Raw genomic sequence first — 22,523 nt, forward strand, 5'->3', positions numbered from 1 at the left:
GACCTCACATTAGATGAGGTGATCTGCTGAATTTAAGAATATTAATATGTGGAAGAAAAGAAACTAACCAGGATTTCCTCAATAACAGAGAGTGCCTAATACCTGTCTGACAGACGGACACAGAAAATGTGGCATACGGACAACTACTATAAACAAACGCACTTCAAACTTAGAACTGAGTGCTTGCAAGATGAATTCCGTTTACCAATACAGCTTATTCCATGCAGTGGAGTAGATAATAAAATGTAAGAGAAGCTACGAGTGTGTGTGTGTGTGTGGGGGGGGTCCAGCGTGAAACTCTTTTCAACAGTGTGACAACTAACCCTGGTATCCCCTAGCAATAAAACAGCTGTACCTATAATTAATATACATTAGTAACATCCATTTAACCAAATTCAGTCCAGTTTTAATGTAGAGACCAAAACGTCTGTTCTGGCATTAAATCACCAAACCCTGTTGTGTGGTTGAGTCGGATCACAGGTGTAGCAGGGTGCTGTGTTGGTGCACAGGTGGACAAGCTGTCCGTGACTGGTGTGGTTCAGTACTGAGACCTGCAAATACTAGATGAGCTGAAAAGTGTTCTTGACTTTGACGAGGACTGGGTTCATCTCCGTGCGTAAAAACGCTCAGACTGTGGCCGGCGGCGCTATGACCATGACGCCTTCTGCGTGCGCGCCTCACTTGCCTCAAGTGTGCAAACTGCAAGGCTGGAAAAGCGCAGGGAAGGAAGTCATCGGAGAGCTGTAGTCTAGTTTGTTGCTGTTGCAGGATATCCTTCCAGCTCCTCACAGAAATTCCAGGGATTTTTTTTGGTGGTTGTTCACCCTCCTCCTCCTCCTCTCCCCCTGCCCTCCCCGCCTGTCGCGCTGTCTCGCCAGACTCTTGACTGTTTCTCCAAGAATACTTCAGAAAAGTGTGTTTTAGCCGCTAGAAAGGGGGATTCGACCACTGTGATGACTGTTAATCCATGTTGGCATCCAACCAGTCGTCCTGCCGTTTCTTTTGGAGCCGTCAGCGCCAACGGAAAAGCTGGGACGCAGACGCATGCCTGTTTTTGCGCTGGACTAACGGGACACTTAGATGGGAGACTTTGTCTTCAAAAACTTTAAGAATATTTTCCTCCTCGTTCACGGTCCGGATTGGTCCTGGGGGGCGCTGATCGTGCGCGCTGAGCCTGGATTTTACGCACGGGATCGTTTCTCCGCTCTCGAAATACTGCCAGTCGACACCATGTGTCTCTGATTTATTCTCCGAGCCAAAGTGTGGATTTAAACCGCTGTATGATTTGTGTTGACTGCGCTGTCTTCCCCACAAAACTGCCGCAAAGCCGAGAGTCGCACATCATCATGCGCAGCTTGTTGGAGAAAATCTGATGCAAAATTGAGGGAAGTGGAGAGGCAGCATGACCTGCGCTCTGGATTTCTGTCAGTCTACATTCCATTCTCATATACCTTAATGCTGTTCAATTTTGGTTTACAAATATGATGAAATGGCAGCCCCGGAAGAAGGTGAGTCAGTCTTTTTTTAAATTTCACAGTAATTTTGACGATAAATGAACGTTTCTGGCAAGTTGGAAAGAAGGGGCGCGATCACAGCTCCATGTTCTGCCGCTTTTTCCCAAAAATGATGAAAGCTCGCGTTTTTAGCCACATCTTTCCAGTCATACGCACAGTTCTGTACTAGTTTTCTTAAACTGTGACAGTAATCAGCTGTTCAGCCGCATTTTTTTTTTTATTTATTTATTTTTTTTTTTTGATAGCGCAAAGCCACGAATATGCGCCTCTTCTGGACTCTGACCTATCTGGACTAATCAAGAAATCAGTGATTAATACTGATCCTCCTGTTTAGGGAGTCTCTGGGGATGTGTGCTTGCTGGATTATTTGAGGCTGAAATGTTTTTTTCAAGATGTTCACATGAAAGTTCTGGAAGGAATTTTGAATTTTAATATATTTTAAGGAAAACCCACTAAGACATGCTTTGATTATTTCCAATAAGAGAGATGTTCATTTGCGCAAATGCAATTGTTGCTTTCTGATAGCTCAGTTTTTTTTCAGGTTTTTGAGCGTTCCAACATGGAAAAAAATCTGAATCATCTGACGTTTATTTTTTTTAAAAAGCTGCCAGGTCAAAAATATCTCCTGCGTTTAGCGTTCGAACCAACAGGGGGCACTTGTCTGACAAGATGCAGCCCACTTTTTGCAGAAGTGGGATTTACAGTGTGGTCTGGAGGCAAAGAAAAAATGATGAAGGGATGATCAACTCTGCTTTCCTCCATCTGCACTTTGTCATCGTTTCATCTTTAATTTTGTCTACAACAACATAAACATGGACATTTAGAGGTCTGTTTCCTTTTGGCTCTGGGCAGTTTTTACCTTCTCAGCTCAGAACCTATGATGAAGTTGATTGATGTCCTTTGCTTGTAATGTGCCCCAGAACCAATCAAAGCCCAATTTAATGTGCAGAACCTTTGTTAGTAACCCCGGTGTCTTTGTGCAGAAATTAATTTACTTTGATTTGTTCCACTTAATGTTACTGCTCTCAGTCGGAATGAGTAGATCAAAGTAAATGATCCAAAATGAGGTCTTTAATGTTGGGAGAATTGAAGCTGATGTTTTTTGCAGCCATGCAGTGTATGTGCCAGGAATGATCCGTGTGAGATGGCGTTCCTGTGAGGACTGGAAAGCTTTCCCCTCTGCAGGACCTGCTTCCCATGCAGTCACACCAGCAGGACCTGAAAACATCGTGTGCCTTCACGGGTGCAGTCTCTCCTTGTAGTGTTTGCACATGCTGATCACTGGTTTTGTGGCGTTCATTGAGGTTCTGTGATTATTGGATGCAGATATGTAGCAGAAAACCTACTGTGCACAGATAAAATGGATATAAATGAATGACCTCCTACATTTGGTTTGGGTGGCCGGTACACTGGTATCATAGTGCATCGCAATATGGATTGTGCAATACCGTCATCACCACTGTGATGATGCAGAACACGTGTTGAGCTGATTATTTTTTTGAATACACCAAGGAAATAAACACACACAAAATAATGAAATATAATAATACAATAGCATGCTTTTGGAGGGCGGTATGCATTTTCAGAGGCCCGGCGTTCATGAACAGTCGCTCAAAATGACATATTCGCCTGAGTTAGACGAGGGTGAATATCTGTCATTTTGGGCAACTGGTCATGAACGGAGGGACTCAGAAAATGCACACCGCACGACAGCAGCATGTTATTTGCATTATTATCACTTTTTACTGAGATACACAACACGCAACGCGTACATAAAAAGTTGGCTCACTTTAACTTTTGTCGTGTCGGCTGGCGTGCGCTGTTCTCCAAATTTGCAAGTGCGTCCTCATCAAGGTGGCTGCTCATGGCTACTGTTGTCGTACTATCCATGAGAAAATCATCCGGAATATCCATATTGGGACCAACACACACTTCTCGCCTTTATAGTTTTTTGTTTTTTTTTTCCTCTGCAGACAGTTCTTGGGCTGCGCGCTATGACGTCATTTGTTTACGCACAGCAGGCAGGTATAGCCAGATAGCGTTGACGTAAATCTACTATACTAGCCTAGCAACGCCTCGGTAAAGTGATAATAATAGCAAATATCCATTCATTTTGAGAGCAATAAACATTTTAGTGCTGCAGTGGCTGTCATCTGTGCGGCATTGTTCACTCCCCGCCCTCCATGTTACGTTGTGTATAAACACCTGGCAATATAAATTTCTTATCAGCATAACTCAGTATAAAGTAATTTTCACAATAACACATAGTAGTCTTCCGTATGCCACATTTCCCGCATCTGCCTGTTGGATGGGGATTCAGCACTGGGCTTTTCACGCTTACCGCTACTCACGGCGTACTCAAGGCACCATCTGAACTGGCAGTCCCTGCATTGGTGGCCGTAATCTCGACGTGGGTGGGTAATGCGTAAAGCAAGGACATAGGTAGTGTGGGTGTGACATTTTGTGCTGCTGGAGTTTTCCAACCAGATTTTTACTCCGAAGGAACAGCTTTGAAAAAAGCTCAGGTTAAACCTTTGCTCAAAAAAAGATAATTATTAAATGGGTCACATAGTGCATACCTAGTAAATCTATGATATAATACCATCTCCATTCACTCATCTTCAACCGCTTACTCCAATTAAGGGTCGAGGGGGGCTGGAGCCTATTGCAGCAGTCATAGGAAGTGAGGCTGGGTACACCCTGGACAGGACGCCAGTCTGTCGTAGGGCAAAAATATACACAAACAACCGCACACACGCACCTATGGACAATTTATAAAAGAAAGTTTCCAATACACCTCACCTCCATGTATTTGGATGTGGGAAGAAGCCGGAGCACCCAGAGGGAACCCACGCAGACACGGGGAGAACATACAACCTCCACACAGAAAGGCCACAGGTGGGAATCGATCTCATGACCTTCTTACTGTGTGGCAACAGTGCTAACCACTAATCCACCACGCTGCCCCGTCTCCGTCCAATAAAAGTGAAACCATGATATTAATTTTAGGTCATACCACATGGTGTTTGTTTGTTCTTACATCCTCACCTCTAGTTCATTACCAGGAGTCTTTCTGATTTATTGTGCAGAACAACAGAAAAACCATAGTCATTGTATTTAAAATGCAGAAGAACCTTTCCTGCAGAAAGTGCAGCTTTCTTCAGAAAGCACTCTGAATGCACACATCCATCATTTATTTCTCATTCTCACTTTTTGTTTATCTGCTTTTCAATCTGCCTCTTCACCTCACTTGTAGTTGCATTTCGATCAGTAGAAAGTGTAGGAGAATCATATTGATTCGGGCCAAGTGTCCAGTCCACCTCGGCATAATGGATCACACTAATGAGTTAAAATTCCAAATCTGTGATGTTGAGGAGAAGAAGAGAAGAGTTCCTTTAATGTTGCTGGCAGATAGCTTATCGCTTCTTGAAAGAGAATGAGAGTAAAATCCTCCCCCTCCCACGGGATTTGTGTGATTAACTTTCTCATCTCGTGATTTGGGCGAAATGCTCAGAACACCTGAACTGGTTAGAAAGAGCCTCTCTTACACAATGTTAAAATGTGGAAATAGAGGCTGACAGAGACCTGGGTTTGTGGCAATGTTAGATAAGGCTGCTAACTCACCAATAATCAATATATTGTGTGGAGACGTCTTCTTTTTCTTCGGGCCCAGTAGCTCCTCTAATAATATATAGGAGGCCTTGATCCTTTTAAAGTAAAACGACAGACATGATTGTGGAATGATAGCCTGGCTCTCGTCATGTTGATAGTCGAAGTGGAAGTGTGGTTGTACAGCAGCCGTCTGGTGGCTACACTCTTCTTTGGTATATTACATGTAGATTGTTTTATATATATATATATATATATATATATATATATATATATATATATATATATATATATATATATATATCTTTGGATTTTCCTTCTTTCAGTCTTGTCTGGTCAGCACAGCGCCCAAGAATATCAACTACAGAATTTAAAATATCTTCAGAGTTGAATGCAAACAAACCAACTTTGTCGAGACAAAATATTGAATAAAATGCCCAAAGCAGTGAAGCAACAGCAACAATTTTTTTGTTATACTGAAATAAATGCAGACGTAAATATTATATAGCCGTAACTTAGTTTGTTTGCCATACTTTGACGAATTAACAGTAAAGCATAATTTTCACAGCTACCTTTCTTTAAGACACATCATATAAACATGAACGTTTCCAACTTACTGAATATATCTTAGTTACTCATTAAACAATCGCAACAGCATGATACTGTACGGTAAATCGGTCTAAAGTAGCCAGGGGCCAGTTTCATAAAGCAGCCTAATCTTTTAGTCCATTAAAATTAACGTAGTCCGCTAAGGTTAGTCCCCCAACATTATCCGTCTAATCACCATTTCACAATAACTCCTAAACTCGTAGATTACCTTAGTCAATAATTTTCATGGGTCTAGTGGCCCTAGTTGCCAAGAAATGCCTCAAATGTGTGAGAGATTTGTTTACTTCCGGGTTGGTTGTTGTCATAAACTTTCCAGCCTTTGTTTTGTTAACTGGCTTTATTAACATTTACCAACATACACAAACTGCAGAACAACATGCTTAGCTCTTAGCTTAGCAGTTCCTCTTCGAGCATTTTTGTGCACACAACACTGCTCAGCGTAACTGTGACACCCGGTGGCTAATGTGAGAACTGTCACAAACGCATCATGAGAGTCTTCTGTTACAACCATGGCCAAAAGTGGAGGAAGCTCTCCTTTTGAAGGAATACGAGTGATGTAGGGGTGCTCTTGAGTGCTCCATCAAGTGGTGGTACGTGATAGCCACCATTTTTTAGGTAAAACACTGGAGTTTTGATGACTATAATAAGATTAGCCTCCTCTATACCAGGTTAAAAACTTTAGTAACTCAAAACTTTGGCCGACTAAGCACTTTGTGCAACGACTAATGCCAAAAGATTTAATTGATTAAGTGAGTTTAGTTGACTAAACAAAATTGGGCTGATTGATGAAACCGGGTCCAGGTCTCAAAAAATGAATGGCCACACACTAAGGAAACTATAGTGAGGGAATCCACCAAGACACAGATGGCACCTCTGAAGGAGAGGATGCACGTTTTGACTGTTACATCACCAGCTGGATCTTAAATGGAACACAGAAGGATTTTGCCACAAGAAAATCAATCAAATTTAGGCCAGAGCCTCTTATTTGCCTTGTGGAAAACTGAAGCTGAAATTTCACATCTTCTTTTTCACAAAGCCAAGAAGAAGAACAAAAATTACAACATCACCGTTTGTCTACATTAAAACAATAGACACTAAAACGATGTTGTGTGTTACTAATTATAGAAGACAGAACATGTGACTATTTTAAGTTTTTCCAAGGTTGCAGGGTGCTCTACTGTTCAGTAGGAATGTCTTGATCAATTTTTTTTTTTTTTTTTGCTCCTGATCTGGGTCGTGTAAAATTGAATATTTGGTGCCAAGTCCCAGTTTGATACTTGAAGTCAATCAACACTAATAGTTAATTTACAACATGATAGTGTTTATTGTGACAATATGCACTCCCTCATATTTACTCTGAACTTGGACACAATATTTTTTCCACTTTCTGATACATTCCGTACTCACATGCTGATGCACGTATCTGTTGCCATGGTTATGGAGTAAATTCTTTGACATTTTTCACTATCAGCAGATGACTCGGGTAAATATGGCCATATGTGCACGGCTCCACTGCTTGTCGCTCACCAGTGCTAAACTTCCGGTCTCTGACTGAGGATGAGATGATTTTCTTTTTGCATTTACAAATTGAGAAGGAGTCATGTGGCGACGTTTCATATTCTGTGGTGTGCCCCTTTTGTAAAATCATCATGTGAGCCGTATTTAATAATAAATTTGAGGCATTCTGTAGGTTGCAGTCTTCCGGTTGCCTAGCTTGATACTTCTTCTTTATAGCATTCAGGGGCCAAGGCTCTGTCTTGGAGCCAAGTGTGTGTAAATGTCTCCTTAACTCATTACCCGTGTTATCTCAAGCTAAAATACCCACACCTTCTTCCATTACATAACTGCTTATAGATCACATCAAGGCTTGTAGCAAAGGGAAACGACTGCTTGTTTTTCTGGTCGCACCAGATGTTTCTGTGGGTTCCACACAGTTAACATAAAACCCCACCACCTGAGAGGTACAATGTGCCCCCACTAGTGTTTTTGTGGACAGACTCATTGTGAGTGCCAACTTTTATCATGTGCATGCATTCTCTTACGTCTGTGACCATGTTCATTGCTTTTCACCTTGGGGATGTTTTCATGCTGGAGTTTTCCGTTTTATTTCAATGTTTTTTTTTTTTTATGAACTATCCAGTCAGGGGAAAGGGTTATCTCTTCCCCCGGCACTCTATCAGTTCCTGTGACGTCTCCTGGCTGGCAGCAGCGTAGCAGTTTTGGAATGCATTTACGGCAGGGGAAAACATGCCAGAATGTGAAGAGATGCGCTGGAGGACACACATCAAGAAAGCCAGAGAGGCTGTCAGCTGGGGGGGGGGGGATCAGCTTGGGAGAAGCTGAGAGTGTTGGACGGAGCCAGATATACATCTGCAAACAAATGAATGGGTGGTAGATTGTAGGATTGTAGGTGTGCAAGAAATAAGGAGGAGATGGGATGATATTGAGAAGAAATGAAATGGCTCTTGAGCCAAACAAGTTGACAAAATTGGAAGCAACTAAAATTCGAAAAGCTGAGAGAAAATGAGGATTTGAGGTAATAGAAATAGCGAAAGTGTTTTTGAGTTTAGGATTGAGAGGATCTGGAGTAATGCAGTGAGGATAATTAATGATCAGGTCGCAGTGACTCCACCTGCTGGTGCTGATGCAGCACAGTATCTAGGGCGCAGCATGTTGAGTAGAATGGGACGCGGCCTGTCCCTTGGGCCATCTTTCATCAAGAGGGGAGTGTTTAGGTACGAGCTAGGTCATGCGATGTGGAGGGGTGGGGGTGGGTGGGGGGGTGCTCTAGGTGAAGAGCGACTCAGCAAGTCAGCTAAAATGCGCGCGCTGTACTTGCTCCGAGTCCACTAAACCTCCTTTGGGAGCGGAGGACAGAGATGGAGGGCAGATAGAAGATAGGAGGCTGCTGATGCTCTTATTGTGGTGCAGCAGGCTGCAGTATTCTCAAGCTGCAGCCACATGCCGGTTGAGACACTCTTGGGAGTCCACTGTCAAAATCCAGCAAGAGGAACAATAGAGACAATGGCAACTAGACCATCCCATTCTCATTAATCCTCATTCCGGGAAGATGCACATCCCACGGTGCGTGTGGAGATGGATTTTTGGATAGCAACTGTTAAATGTAAAGATTGATTTGTGTGTAGAACAGCCCATTTGTAATGTTTTTCCTCCAGTCCTCACAGCACTCATTTCTGATTTGCCACAGCTTTTCTTTACCCCCCAGTGGTTCTTTTGGAACAAATGGTGCCATGTTTGGGTTTATTGAGGTCATTGTTCCAGGGGTGTGGTCACCTGCTCTGGGGGCTGAGGTTCCTGCACAGGGAATAAAGCAAATCCGACTTGATGGACCACATCAACAGGAACACATTTCCCTGTTCTGTGAGGTGGATCAGTGTTCTGCAGGACAAGCCCCGTTCTTCCCCTGCGAGGACAAATCCACACCAGATTTTACATTGCGTCATTATATACTTGGCTCGATGTAGTTCATCAGTGTTTTACACATATTGTCACAAAAACAAGTGTTGAAGGAATGCTTATGTGGCACTACAAACACAACCCTTCAGCATATGGCCTGAAAAAACACAAATACTCTTCTCTGTTTCACAACATTTATCACAGTGCAGCTGCCAAAACCACAATTACATTCCTTTATAACTCTACACTGGAGCGGCCAGCTCTGTCTCTAGGCCATGCAGCTGTCTCCGTTATAAGCAGTGTTGGTTGTTGTTGAGACAGACATTCACTGTTGGTCTGTTCTAAAGAGCACCCGTGATCCAGCCCTGATGGAATCATGTGAAGAGCACCACTAATAACACTGTGACGCTTACTGACGCTTCTAAATCCCACTAATTCCATCACTTCTTTTGTCAGAGATGGGTTTCGTAAGCCCTTCTATGATGACTCAGTTTTCTAAGAGTCTGTCCATGGCTTAGCTGTAGCTTCACAACAGTCAGGTCTCGGCTTTCTGTTCCTTGGACTGACAGTCTTTGGACTTTGAGGACTCAGTCTGACCCAGATGGATGATTGTAGAGCGTGAGAAAAATGAGTCAATTAACCCCTGGATTATCGTGACTGCTGGTAATTTGGATAAATGGCACATAGTGCAAGAGAGATGTAGTCTGTGCAAAGAAATACAAAGGGAGGACACAAGGTTATGAGACATAGAATTACTGAAAAAAATTTCTCATACAGTTGGTAATGTATCAGTTTTCTGAGATGTAGTGTGCTCGGTGTTGTCTCTTTCCTATGTTGTGGTGCGTTGATGATAAACTGTACCTATACGTAGATGCCTCACACCGTTCACTGGAAATGGTTAGAACTGATTACAGAGTGGGTAATTTTGTTTGTTTTCAGGAGAATGAGACATGTCAAAGAATCCAGATACTCTCCTCCACACTGTAACACCATCAAATGATGGCTCAGAGAATTTAACCTGAACCTAAAATATGATCTGTATCCAGGCAGAGAGCTGACTTGCTACCTGGACTCATTGAAGATAGTGTCCATCATCATTTGAATATGTCCGTTGTTTTTGCAAAACGGATTCAGTGAATGTTCTTAGTCAAAAAGAAGTAGACTGGGCATAGATGTTTCCTACTATTGGTTTAGAACCTGTGAAGAAGTAAGTTTTTGTGGGAATGACCCAGAGAACTAACAGCAATCTGTAGTATGGAATGATGCTGGATTTCCACAGACTAGAAGGTCAGTGTATTTAGGCCCACTGGGAGACTTAGGACAACTGCCTTCTGGGAAAGTTGAGATATTATTGATATTAACCATAAATGACATGGTACTACAGTGAATGATGAGTATTATACTGAGAGGCTGGAGCCGGGCTGGCCAACCATGAGTCATGAAGAGCCGATCTTTATTCCAAATTATCACATTAGCAAGGGGCTTTGATTTATGAGCTCCTCCCTTCACCTCATTGTAAAGCTAGTCACAAAAACACAGACTTCAAAATGTATCAGTGGGACTATGCAAGAAAATAAAAGAGATCAAAGAGTTCACAAAATACTTCTTGTTACAACTCTGCAGTATGTTTGCATGTGTCAGAGGTGTGCACAGACAGCCTGTGTAGAGGTCCGTTGTACGGGTTATAGAAACAACCGCAAACACAGCAGATTGTTTTACTGGCCCCAACATTTCTTACTTTTCCTGCCTTGAGGAATGTGGTGAGAGCAGCAGTGAAAGTTTTTTCCCTGCTGGCTGTTGAAAATAAATGACTAAAAATACTAAAACCCGTAGGAAGGGAGGCGAATTGAGACTGAGCATGACCCCCTCAGATTGTTCCCTCTGCTGTGTCTCAGGGCTCGGTATATCTCATGTTCTTTCTTGTACATTGGGATTTATTTACATGAGGCTGAATAACTGAGATACTAATGTTGGGCATGTGTTTATGGGTGATCTAGATATGTGGGTCAGGAGTGCTTCCATATCCTCTGTGGACCTGTTCCCTGAGGGAGTTTTATGTTTCCACCTCTCACAGCAGACAGACAGGTGGTGACTGACAGGCACGCTGAGGTAGGCGCGGTAATGAGGACGACAGAACAGACCTCCTCTGGTTCACCACCCTTATGCTTCACTAACCAAAATTATGTCATGGCTCATAGATTTTATGTATTTAACAAGCGACTTTGTTGTAAAGTGCTGTAGAGTGAGTGTCTCCGTGGCATAAGGAGTAGAGCTACCATTATTGTAGACTTCTGCTTGATTCCACTCTACCTGTGTCCTTGGACAAGATACTTCATCTGCATTGCCTCAGTCCACGCAGCTGTTAAAGGGAACTTGGCCTGGAAAATAACCTGTGTTGGACTGATGTCCCTTTCAGGCAAAGCCATAGATTCTCATCTGATTCATGCTACAGATTTTGTGGATAAGCATTGGCAGTAAAGGTCCTTGGACTCTATATAGGACTTACTACTTTTGCAAAGGCCTTTTCACTTGTTCATTTAGTGTCAGTGTATGGGGACATATCCCCTCAAGGTCAGTCTGTTTTTTTTTTTTTTGTTTTTTTTTTTGGTTGAGTGTCTTGTTTAAGAACACTGAAGATAGTGATCAACCCACTGAATTGAAGCATAGTATGTACAAAATCACCCAGGCAGATTTTTGAGTATTTTGTCTCCTGCTAGGTTTTTTCTGGATAACAAAACACAGTCGATGGTGCTGTCATGGTGCCAACAATTGCTTGGCTTTCTGGCCCCATTTGGGAATTACTGTGAATTGTATGCAAAGACGTCTTGATGGTGGACCATTCCATGCTTCTTTGTCATGGAAGTCACGGCTTCTTCTTAGGCACCCATTGTAAAACCTGGAACATCCAACTCCTTTACATGCAGAATGTTTACAAGTACTTGTACTAATTTCAACTTAGTTGCTGTATCAAAACAAAATCTTTAGGTTTTTTTTTTTTTTTTTTTTGGTTGCACAAGTGATGATAGCGTTGTTGGTGTCAGCTGGAAACTATCTTTATGATCTTGCTGCATCCATCTGTAGTTTAATTATGTGTGTCTTCTGTTATTTGGCTATGTGAATGTTGTGCATATTTGTTTTTTGTTTTTTTTGTGAAACACGTACACACAGGCCGGAAAACAAATTTACTTTTTGGAAGCTATCAGTGTGATTTGCTTCAGAAGAGCAGTGAAAAACGATATGGAAAATCTGTGTCAGTTTGTTGTTCTCCTTCCCTACTGTGTGCAATTGTGCATTTTAAGATGTCAGTTTGTGTATTTGTCTCGAACTGCCTTGACAAATGTATGCCTCGACAAGTGAGTGATATCCTGGTGTCACGTAGGACATGATTGATGGAAACTGTGTAATAATGTCATCCATCTGAGACACTGAAATACTGCACCTCCTTCTATTTTCCAGCCTTTTAGCCCCCCTCCTGTTTCGTCTTGTTGATCTGGATTCTTATGACTGGGGTCAGAGGCCACATTAGAACACATTGTTCAGCGGTGTGAAGAGTGCATCAGTTACCGCTGTGAAATCACAGGCGTTAGCGGCTTCTTAGCTCTTTAAATATACTGCGTGAGGCTGAACGCTGCTAAAGGAGGCTGGCAGGCACGATGCAGTGTCCATGACGTTACATTATTTAAGTAATGCTTGCCATTACAGCTGTGTAAAATGTGTTTGCTGTCTCGACCACCTGTCTGACTGTTCTGCATCATGAAATCATGCCGAACAGAGCAGGTTTAGTGCAATGAATAGTACTTTGTCTTCTGCAATAAAAACAAGTATATCACTCGTTCCAGTTGCTCCTGTGAGGGCTGTAAAAAAGATACATAATCACTCAGTGGAACAAAAGACCATAACTTGGCACATGGCAGTTGGTGCAATGCTTCAGGTGTGAAATTACCCTCCCAATTTACATTGAGGGGTGTTACCCCCTCCTCTGTGAGGAAGGAGGAGGGCTAATGTTTTTCCACTTGCAGAGAAGGTTTAATGATGTGATGTCAGTGTGGGTGTGAGGTACATCATGATTAGTCCTATTACTATTATTTTTTATAACTATATGTCCCACTAATGAATTACCACAATTAATCATGTAATCTGCTCTAATTGTGGTTTCCTGAAAAAGAAGCCATACATTTGGACTAAATTTAAGTGAGGTTTCCACATTCAGGGATTGTCGAGCTCTATAAGCCACACCACATAGAAAGGCAGTTTGTGACTGTCTGTGGTTATACTATGGCTTTGAAAAGTGCTCCACCTACAATGTTGCCATGACACTGCCGCAACATCAGTGCTACGTCACAGCAGCGTCACGTGAAACCACCACGACATCACCTCCATCTGACAAAACACCATAAACAACAGCAGTCGGAGATTTCTGACATACACCAAGGGTTGACGAGGACTCCGAATAAAAGATACGTGATTCAAATCGTGACCCCGACTTTACCTGCACTGAAAAAAAATGCTACTTTGGATCAACTTAAAAAAAATTGATGTAATTTGTTACAGCTATTTTTTTTTTTTTTTAGTTTCTCACAATGTATATTTATGATTTTGTAAAGTGATTCCAGCAGATTTAAACTGGAAACCACAATTTTCCATGAGACCAATGTAAATAAGTACTTTGAATGACGTGCACTGTGTTTCACTTTTTTCATTGTGGATCCAGATTTCACCACACAATGCAGTAACAGCATACTGATCCAGAATGGTCCAACTGATCAAGATGTTGAAATCTGATATTTAGTTCACAAGCTGAAACAAAATATTGTCTTCCTTATATTGGTTTTACATCGTGATGTCGTATCTGTGAAGTAGTTTTGAAGTAATCCTTTAATGTCTACAAAGTGAAATACTGATCCAGCATCCAGATCCAGATCACCTACAAAATATAATGGTGTCCGTGGCCTTGCACCAATGTGTGGTGAAAATCCATTAGTTTTGATGTAATCCTTCAAAGCCTGTATAAAGTGAAATCTTGATCCAGAATATGGATCCGGATCACCTCTGGAATTTAATGGAGTCTCCAATGCTCTAATATCTATCTGTGGTAAAAATGTTGTCAAAATCCGTGTGGTAGTTTTAAAGTAATCCTGCTAACAGACAGACAGACGGACAAATAAATGAACAGCGATGATTTTATTACATCCTTGGTAGACATAAAAATGACCACGTAGTCACCACGCTGATACAACACAAGACATACGTTACAGTGGCAGTATAGTAAGGTGTGACACGTAGAGACATGAGCAGCATGTTATTGCGATGCATACACAGCATGGGGGTGTGTCCAAGTCTTCTTTGAAAACAGGGTGCGTTACATATTTTCATCATTAAGAATATTGACATGACACGATGTATAAAAATTAAGGTTAATTTTTGACCATTTCAAAAACAAAGAATGCTGTGGTGCGTTGTGGGTCTTCCTGGTGCATGATGACACATCGCACTGTACCACGGCCTGTTAGCAAGACTTGTCAAGTCTTACAGTTTCATCATGATGCACAGACTTGGTGTGCGTCATGGTTAAGATGATGTGGAATGCACACTTGTCTGTGCGTTGCAATGGCACAACGTAACATAATTATCCACCAGTTCGCTAAAACACCATGGTTAAAAGAAGTAATTGTCTAATATACTTGTTTTTCCTTTTTTTCCTGTTTTCTTAATTGCCAGCCTGTGAACATGCTCAAGTGTGATAGTTTTTGCGTAACAAAGTGCAAGGCGCATAACAGCAAGTGAATGAACTCCTGATTTGCCATTATCAGAGGACAACAGAAGGGGTCACCGCAAGAAATAATTTTAAAGAAAGCCACGTTTGAATTGGAGGAAGTTCTTGTTTACAGTGAGATTGGTGGATCCATGGAACAGCCTGCCAGAGGACGTATTAACGTATTAACCACCCCTGTCAAGACCAGGCATCTAAGTGGCTCTACTCTTCTTTTATATATATATATATACTTTAGTATACACTAGTAGAGGTCTACCTTAGAATTGGAATGTATATTAGAAGATATACCTTACTGAATTTTCATCAAACACTGGAGAAATGATGATAGTAAACATAAGCTCGACAGAATTAGATAAACCAATAAAATCATATACTGCTATTCAAGTACTGATTTGTCTTCCATGTACTGTATATTAGGCCTGGGAAAAGAGGTGCCTTGCACCTGTATCCAGTAATTTAACTTGTGTGCTTGATTTAATTTAATTCTGCCCTTGCCACGATTAACATGCACAAAATCCTCATTTACCATTCTGCTGTCTACGTTACATTACTGCTCACTATTAATTGCGCATTTACTCTTTGTACATCACCCTCAAAGCTGTCTCCACCCCAACGCACAAAAGTTTGCATTACCCACGCAAGTTAGCACTTCTTATCTGGCATCTTCGTAAATCAGGCCCCAACTCTTTATTGTATGAAATAGAGATTCTCTTTTTGAAAATTATTACTATACATTGTCATGAAAAAAAGGTTTTATGATGCACCAGATCACTCCATAACGAATTGGTGTTGAAGCGGAACACCGTAGGATTAAGTCTTCACCTGTTTGACATAATAGTGTAGTCCAGCTGCCTCATTAGGTCAGGTGCAGCCGAGGCACCGAGGTGCTGACTCTGATGGCTGAGTCTTGTGGTGTAATGAATGGATACTTTACAGCCACTGAATGCTTCTCGTTTGTTGCTACTAGGCAGTGCACAGTTTTGTAACTGTGCCCTGGAGATATTGTTGTATCTTAGGCATGCTGGCTGGTGGATGAAATTATCCATGTCTCAGTCTGTCAGTGATTACGACTGTCCATCACACCGACCAACAGCAGGCCAGCCTACCTGCTTTAAGCTAGTCTCTGTAAAAAATGCACAGCTGAACGTGCACATAAAAACATCTTTCCTTGAAGCTGTTTTCCCCCAGACAACTGGGACATTGTGTTATTCTGTAGCTGTGCAAGTGCACATAAGCTCAACAGCTATCAGTTTGATACTCGTATGAATTCATATGAGCTCCTCAAGTGCGTTAACGTTGGTTGGAGCTAAGCTGTTGACATTTACGCCAACAGATCTATTCCCCCCAGCTTTCTATCACTCCATCCCCTCATTCCTGGCTCCCTGTATTGTGTTGGTGGAGTACGGCCTCAGGCAGAGCAGGTGCGGCCTGCGAAGCTGCTATGATGGTGGCACACGTGCACAGGATGCACTCAGGGGAGCTGGCTTGACTGCAGCATCACTCTGACCGAAATGACAGGCTGCCGTTGTTTATTGGAAAGAAGAAAAAGGCTCTGTGTTGCGTTGATTTATTTATTTATTTATTTTAACGGCCTAAGAAGAGAGCGAGCAGGTGTTAAGAAATTAAAGCAGCCAGCCTCCATGTGCCAGTGTGATTTTGGTCCCAAAGGCGTGATTTGATGGGGTAAATCCTGGTTGCTGCAAATCCTGTTGAAAACCTTAGTTGTTATTATGGCAGTTGGTGTTTTAAAGTGGGGCTGCAATTACAGCTTATTTTCATAATCGAATGTTCTAGAGATTATTTTCACGATTGAATAATCGGCTTCTCTCTGCTTTACTGAAAAGGGAATGCATAAATTGTAATTGGATTCATTTAGGCTCGTATTCTCTGGAAAGAGAGAAAGGGGGCTGTGGTCACCCTGTAATCAGGTCACTGCTTGATATTTTTTTTCCCCCACAACTATAAGAGGGGTAAAAATAGTGTCAAACTGGCAACATATGGACCAGATATGTACTGCGATTCAGTCATTTATGGCCAATAGTATGTCTCATATGATGATTTTATTCTGTATGTTAAACTAGAAAAGATGACTGTTTATATAAAGGTGAGAGAAAGTAAAGGAGGTAAGAGTCCAGAACTCCATCAGAGCGGGTTTTACATCACGTTAATGTGAATTATTTGATATTGTAAAAAGAAATTAATTAGCTCTGGTATTACAAAAAGTTGACTTTTTAAGCAACTATCAGAACCACAGCTTCATGTATAACTTTATAACATAATACAAAATGATTAAACACAGTGTATCTTTCCATTACATAAGTTGTAATCTTTCAATTAAGTTAGTCTGTCTTAACACACACGCAAATGAATAACCGTGTTTCATATCATTGTCTACCATCTGCTGCTGCAGTCATCAGTAATTTTGCTATAACAACTGGTATGATGGTTTTTCTATCCTCAACATGTGAATGCAGCGTTATGTTAAATAGGGAGGTGATGCACTCAACTAACGATTTGACGAGTTCATGATACAGTTTTCTCATGATTTTTTTTTATACAGAATGAGGTGCAGATATTTTATGACTGTAAAATATTCCTTTATTTCTGTAAAGGGTGCAAAAATGTCTTCTTAAAAGTGCAACTGAAATTGTTTTTTCGTAAATAACAAAATCAAAATAACTAAACAACAATATGCTGCCACACTGTTGACTTATGGAATAAGAACATATATGTACATCACAATTGCTTAATTTATAAAATTTCAAACCCCATAAACATTACACATAATAAGTCCCCTGGAATTGAAAAAGTCTTTTCATGAAAGTGATGTGCTAAAGCTGCTCTCCACTCAGTCCAAAAGTTCTTTCGTGTACTGTGGTGAAGTTAGACATTCTCTTTGTGAATGTCTGTCGAATATCCATCCTAAAAAAACAACTTCAGTTTGATCTCTGGTGTGTGTGTGTGTGCATGAAAGAGCATCATGATTCATTTTCCAATTTAAATCTTCACACATTTATTAAGGTTGCGACTGATCCGATCTGGTATTGGGATCAGCTTCCGATACGACGTAATTCATGTGTCGGAAAATACCGATCCAACCCCGCAACATTTTCTGATACCAAAGAAGAGCTGTTGTGAATCCTCTCAACTGCTGTTGTTTGCTCTCTGCTTGTTTGCTGCCAAACGGGAGGAGGAGGTTTTCTGAAGCCAGGCTGTCTGAGAGAGCGCTCTTCCGCAGTGTTCTAGCTGCGGGTAGCGGAAAATTTCTGCCTGCTCTCAGGTTCAAATTGTCTGTTTGCTGGGAACGGATTTTCTGAAAAATTAACTGAATTGTTGCTGAAAATGTGTGCTAAAAAGTTAGCCGCTTCACTGTCCCGAGGCTGTAAAACGCCAGTTCAGCGTGCAGCCGAGGAGGAGAAAGCCGAACAGTGGTTCTGTCCTGCTTGAAAGGGAAAAAGTCCTCCACTAAAATCCTGTGCCTGAGCGTCGATGATGATACATTTATTTTACAGTTGAAAGGCTTCGCGTTTCCAAAAAGTTTGAAGTTCTCACAGCACAAAAACGGCAAGAGAGAAAGAGAGAGACAGAGGGAGAGAGAAAGCAAGTGATAAAGAGAGAGAGGGAGGGAGAGAGAGAGACAGAGAGATAGACAGACAGAGGAAGGGAGAGAGACAGAGAGAGGGAGAGGCAGACAGGCAGAGAGAAAGGGGGAGGGAGAGAGACAGACAGACAGAGAGAGAGAGACACACAGACAGAGAGGGAGAGACAAAGGACTTGATTTTTAAAGGGGATAGAGAATCAAAATCATCTTTTTCATGTTTTTGGTGTAGTTCAGAGTCTCCCCGCTGTGGGGAAAACACACGAAGTGCCAGCAAGTTTCAGAACCTCTGTTTCAAGTAATTCTCCTTTTTTGAATTGCTGCCAGAAAATAGGTCAATTCGTGTTTGAGGGAAACATTGCATCACATTTTCACCAATAGCCCCCCCCACACACACACCCACACCCACCCCCTTTCACACACGCTCCTTCGAAATGAATTATTCATAACGTTGTGCTCACCCATTCCTACCACTGGAAGAGGAGCAATGGCGAGCTACAGGTGTGCTTTCCCAGGCTGTCATAGCGGACTACGATCTTTCCATATTCTTCCCACGGAAAGCAATGTACGCGATCAATGGCTTTTATTCATTTTTAACCGCATCCCCAGGACATTCAGCTGCCGACTATTTCTTTGCTCTGCGCATTTCACGGAGGACTGTTTCACCAACCTTGCTCAATTTCGAGCTGGCTTCAGTCGGCATTTAATACTCAGTAGAGGGTCAGTTCCGACTGCGACAAAATCAACCCCAGCAATCAGTACAGCCTGTAAGTATCACATTTTCTTTTGTTTTAAATTTGTGTTGTGCTATATTCCTGTTGTAAGAATTGCGCGTTACAATGGCACGTTAGCTCTGGTTTGTTCCTCTAAAGGGAATGAGCTAACTCCTTAGCAGCTAGCTATTTGCATTATTATGCTGGCAGCAAGTAAGCCTGCAAAGGGCAGCTTGCTTATTTCAATGCATAACCTTTGGAAGTCACAGTAACCGAAGTAAAACAAAACAAATGAAGTTTTGCGGATTTTTTTAGTCCAATTTTGCATGTTTTTTGTTTTTTTTGTTTTTTGTTTTTATGTCCTCATCAAGCAGCCGGTCGCGGCGCCGCGAAGGCAGAGCATGCGCATTGTGTTCTGCGTGTGTCTGTTTATAAGAACCTTCTCGTCCAGAAGAAAAAAGAGCGCCAACAACTACCAGTGATGCCGGTAATGGCACTGAGCTTTACAAAGACATTTTTATGCTTTTTTCTCCGAGCCGCTCCACATCTGCTGTTAAAAACAGCTGATCCTCCGCGCTTTCGTTTCAGTGAGAGCAAGGGCAGCCAATCAAACAACGGCAACCGATCAGCGCCAACACCTACATGCATTTCATAATGAGGTTGCCAAATAAGCTCCGAAACGACGTTATTAAGGGCAAACGACGCGTTCTAAACCCAGCATAGTAACATAGCTGTTTCAGAGAGCCTTTTAGGAAGGTTCTGAGCCATTACAGACCCAACCAATTTTTTGGGGGCTACATATCACATCACAGAACAAGGATTAATGCCCCATTCAACCTCTCTCTATCACCTTTAATTTTTACTCTGTAACAATGTAATTATATTTATCCCATATCAATAAAGCTGCACTGAATTTTGAAATTGAGAAGGAGAGACAGACAGAGAGAGAGAGAGAGACAGACAGAGCGGGATAGAGTCTTTTCTCTTTAAGTCTATAAAAATAAGGCTATAAAATTCCATAAAAAATTAAAAGCACTTAATTCTTTCAACAAAACATCAAATCTCGGGTTTCATCTTAGATACACCTTCTGGCAAATTGTTTCTGAACTTTCAGATTTCCTTTTTAAGAAAATCCTCATATAAAATCAACAATAATCATAATAATAATATTAAAGCAAGCAGAGCTCTGGTACCAGATCGGAAAAAGTATCGGTATTGGCAGATATCCAAATTTAGGTATCAGGATCAGATCAGAAGTGAAAAATTGTGAATCGGTGCATCCCTAATATTTATACAGATTTTTCATGGATTTGCGATGCATCTTTGCATCCTTTATGTGAAACCAAAGTGATGTGTTCCCAATCATGTTGTCATTATTAAAGCCAGTGACTTTGTTGTAGCTTTCATTTATTGTTGAAATTTTGGATAGTCATGGGCAGCACTGTGGCTTCATGATTATCGCTGTTGCTTCACAAGAAGGTCCCAGGTTCACTTCCAACATGGTCCTTTCTGTGTGGAGTTTGCATGTTCTCCGGTGGGTGGGTTTCCTCTGTTTCAACTTCATCGTACTTCCAAAGACATGCAGGCTAGGGGAATTGGTGTCTCCAAATAGATTGTTGTTACATTCTCAATGCACATGCTCAGTAGTGCATAAATCTCGCGTGCCTAAGTGTGAGCTCCCACCTCCTCTGTCGGCTTGGGGAGTGTTAAGTGCCTATTCATCCAAAACATGCACGAGGAGCGGCTCGTGCAACTTATTCCACAGGGTGCTGTTGTACTATGATTGCCCACGATCAAAAAAGCGGTAAAACAGGATGAATCGGGCTTGCCTCCTAAGAGGTTGGTTTATGAAGTGTGGACCTGCCAATCCACCCAAAAACGAAAGTAAAGAACTGTGCCCTCAGGCAGAAGTTCTGCGGTTTACGGTGCATGTTTTACTGTTTCTAAACGCTTTAAAAATATTGAGTTGGTGTTTTCTTTTCACGATGGCAGGAGCAGTACATTTTAATGTTTTCAAAGAATGAATAGAACGTTGCGTTTTTATAGCATTCTGCAGTCTGCCTGACAACGGTTCCTGATGTAACTTTCCTGATGGACTTTCCTGCCAAATACAGCTATCATTTGTGCAAATCACGTTTGAGTCAAGACATTATATGTAGTTTCACACAAGCTATTTTTACTGTTGTAATACTGAATGTTTTTCACAAATAAAGCTGTAGAAAAAATGTGCACGCAGTGTGTACAGGATTACAGCTGACGGCGGCAGTGTTATCTATTAAACATTTTCTTATTGCTCTGATTGTCACATGTGGCACATGTTTAAGGGACTTTGTCCACCTTTCTTTAGACATTTGCGTGCCTCCATTAAAAGGCGCTGCTCCCCACTGCGTTCTACATGAGCAACGTGCAGAGTACTCAGTGCACATGCGCCAAACAGTGTAACAACGGTCTCTTGATCGTAGGTGTGAGTGTGAATGTGATTGTCTATATGTGACCGTCCTACGATAGACTGGCGACCTGTCCAACGTGTACCCCGTCTCTTGCCCAGTGACCACTGGAATTGCCTCCAGCATCCCCGACAGTTTACTGGAATAAGTGGATTTGGAAAATGGATGGATGGATTTTGGGTCATTACTTTTATCTGTTTTCATAATGCTGTCCACTCATGCACATTGATTAAGATCACAGTACAGCTATTTATTTGATTTGATTGCTTCTCAGACATTCTTTAATCTGATTGTTAATCTTTGATATTAGTATTTGATCCTAATTACTGACCTGTGATCCTGATCTGTGTTCTTTTTCACTCATCTTTCATGCTGATTGGTGACATTTGCTGTTGATCACTGAACTTTGATCATGTTCGCTAATCTTTGATCCTGATCACTAATGTTTGATCCACATTGCTTATCTTTGAGGTTTCATCTTTGAAGCCTACCAAGGAACTTAGTTTTTTCAACATTTGGGCTATATTTCTTTCTGCCTGGATCAGAGGGATCGTGATCATGGCGCAAATTCTGACATTTGATTCTCATTGCTGAGCTTGCATCCTGATGCTGATTAATTTGTTCCTGTAATCAACATAATTTGAATCAGGGTCAAAGAAAGGACCATAACTGAAGGAACCATGATAACAGATCAAGGATCAAAGGACAGGTGTTGACCCTGGATATGGATCAAAGAATCAAGATCAATAATCAGACAGGATTTACCCTTTGATCTGGGTCCAGACAAAAATTTAATCAACTGACCTCACCTTCACATTCACTGAAATATGTTCATATCCATTT

The 22,523-nt window shown here is 41.6% G+C and overlaps 1 protein-coding gene across 2 annotated transcripts in view; it reads left to right on the top strand.

Moving 5' to 3' along the window:
• The first annotated feature begins 656 nt into the window (after positions 1 to 656).
• LOC117510249 (tetratricopeptide repeat protein 28-like) overlaps positions 657 to 22,523 on the top strand; it is a 450,652-nt gene continuing 428,785 nt past the window's right edge. For both annotated transcript variants that reach the window (XM_034169888.1, XM_034169889.1), the window contains exon 1: positions 657 to 1,508. In XM_034169888.1, the coding sequence (XP_034025779.1) occupies positions 1,482 to 1,508 (27 nt within the window). In that variant the 5' untranslated portion in view covers positions 657 to 1,481. The remainder of the gene's footprint in view (positions 1,509 to 22,523) is intronic.

Source organism: Thalassophryne amazonica, chromosome 5, assembly GCF_902500255.1.
Source record: "Thalassophryne amazonica chromosome 5, fThaAma1.1, whole genome shotgun sequence".
Lineage (NCBI taxonomy): Eukaryota > Metazoa > Chordata > Actinopteri > Batrachoidiformes > Batrachoididae > Thalassophryne > Thalassophryne amazonica.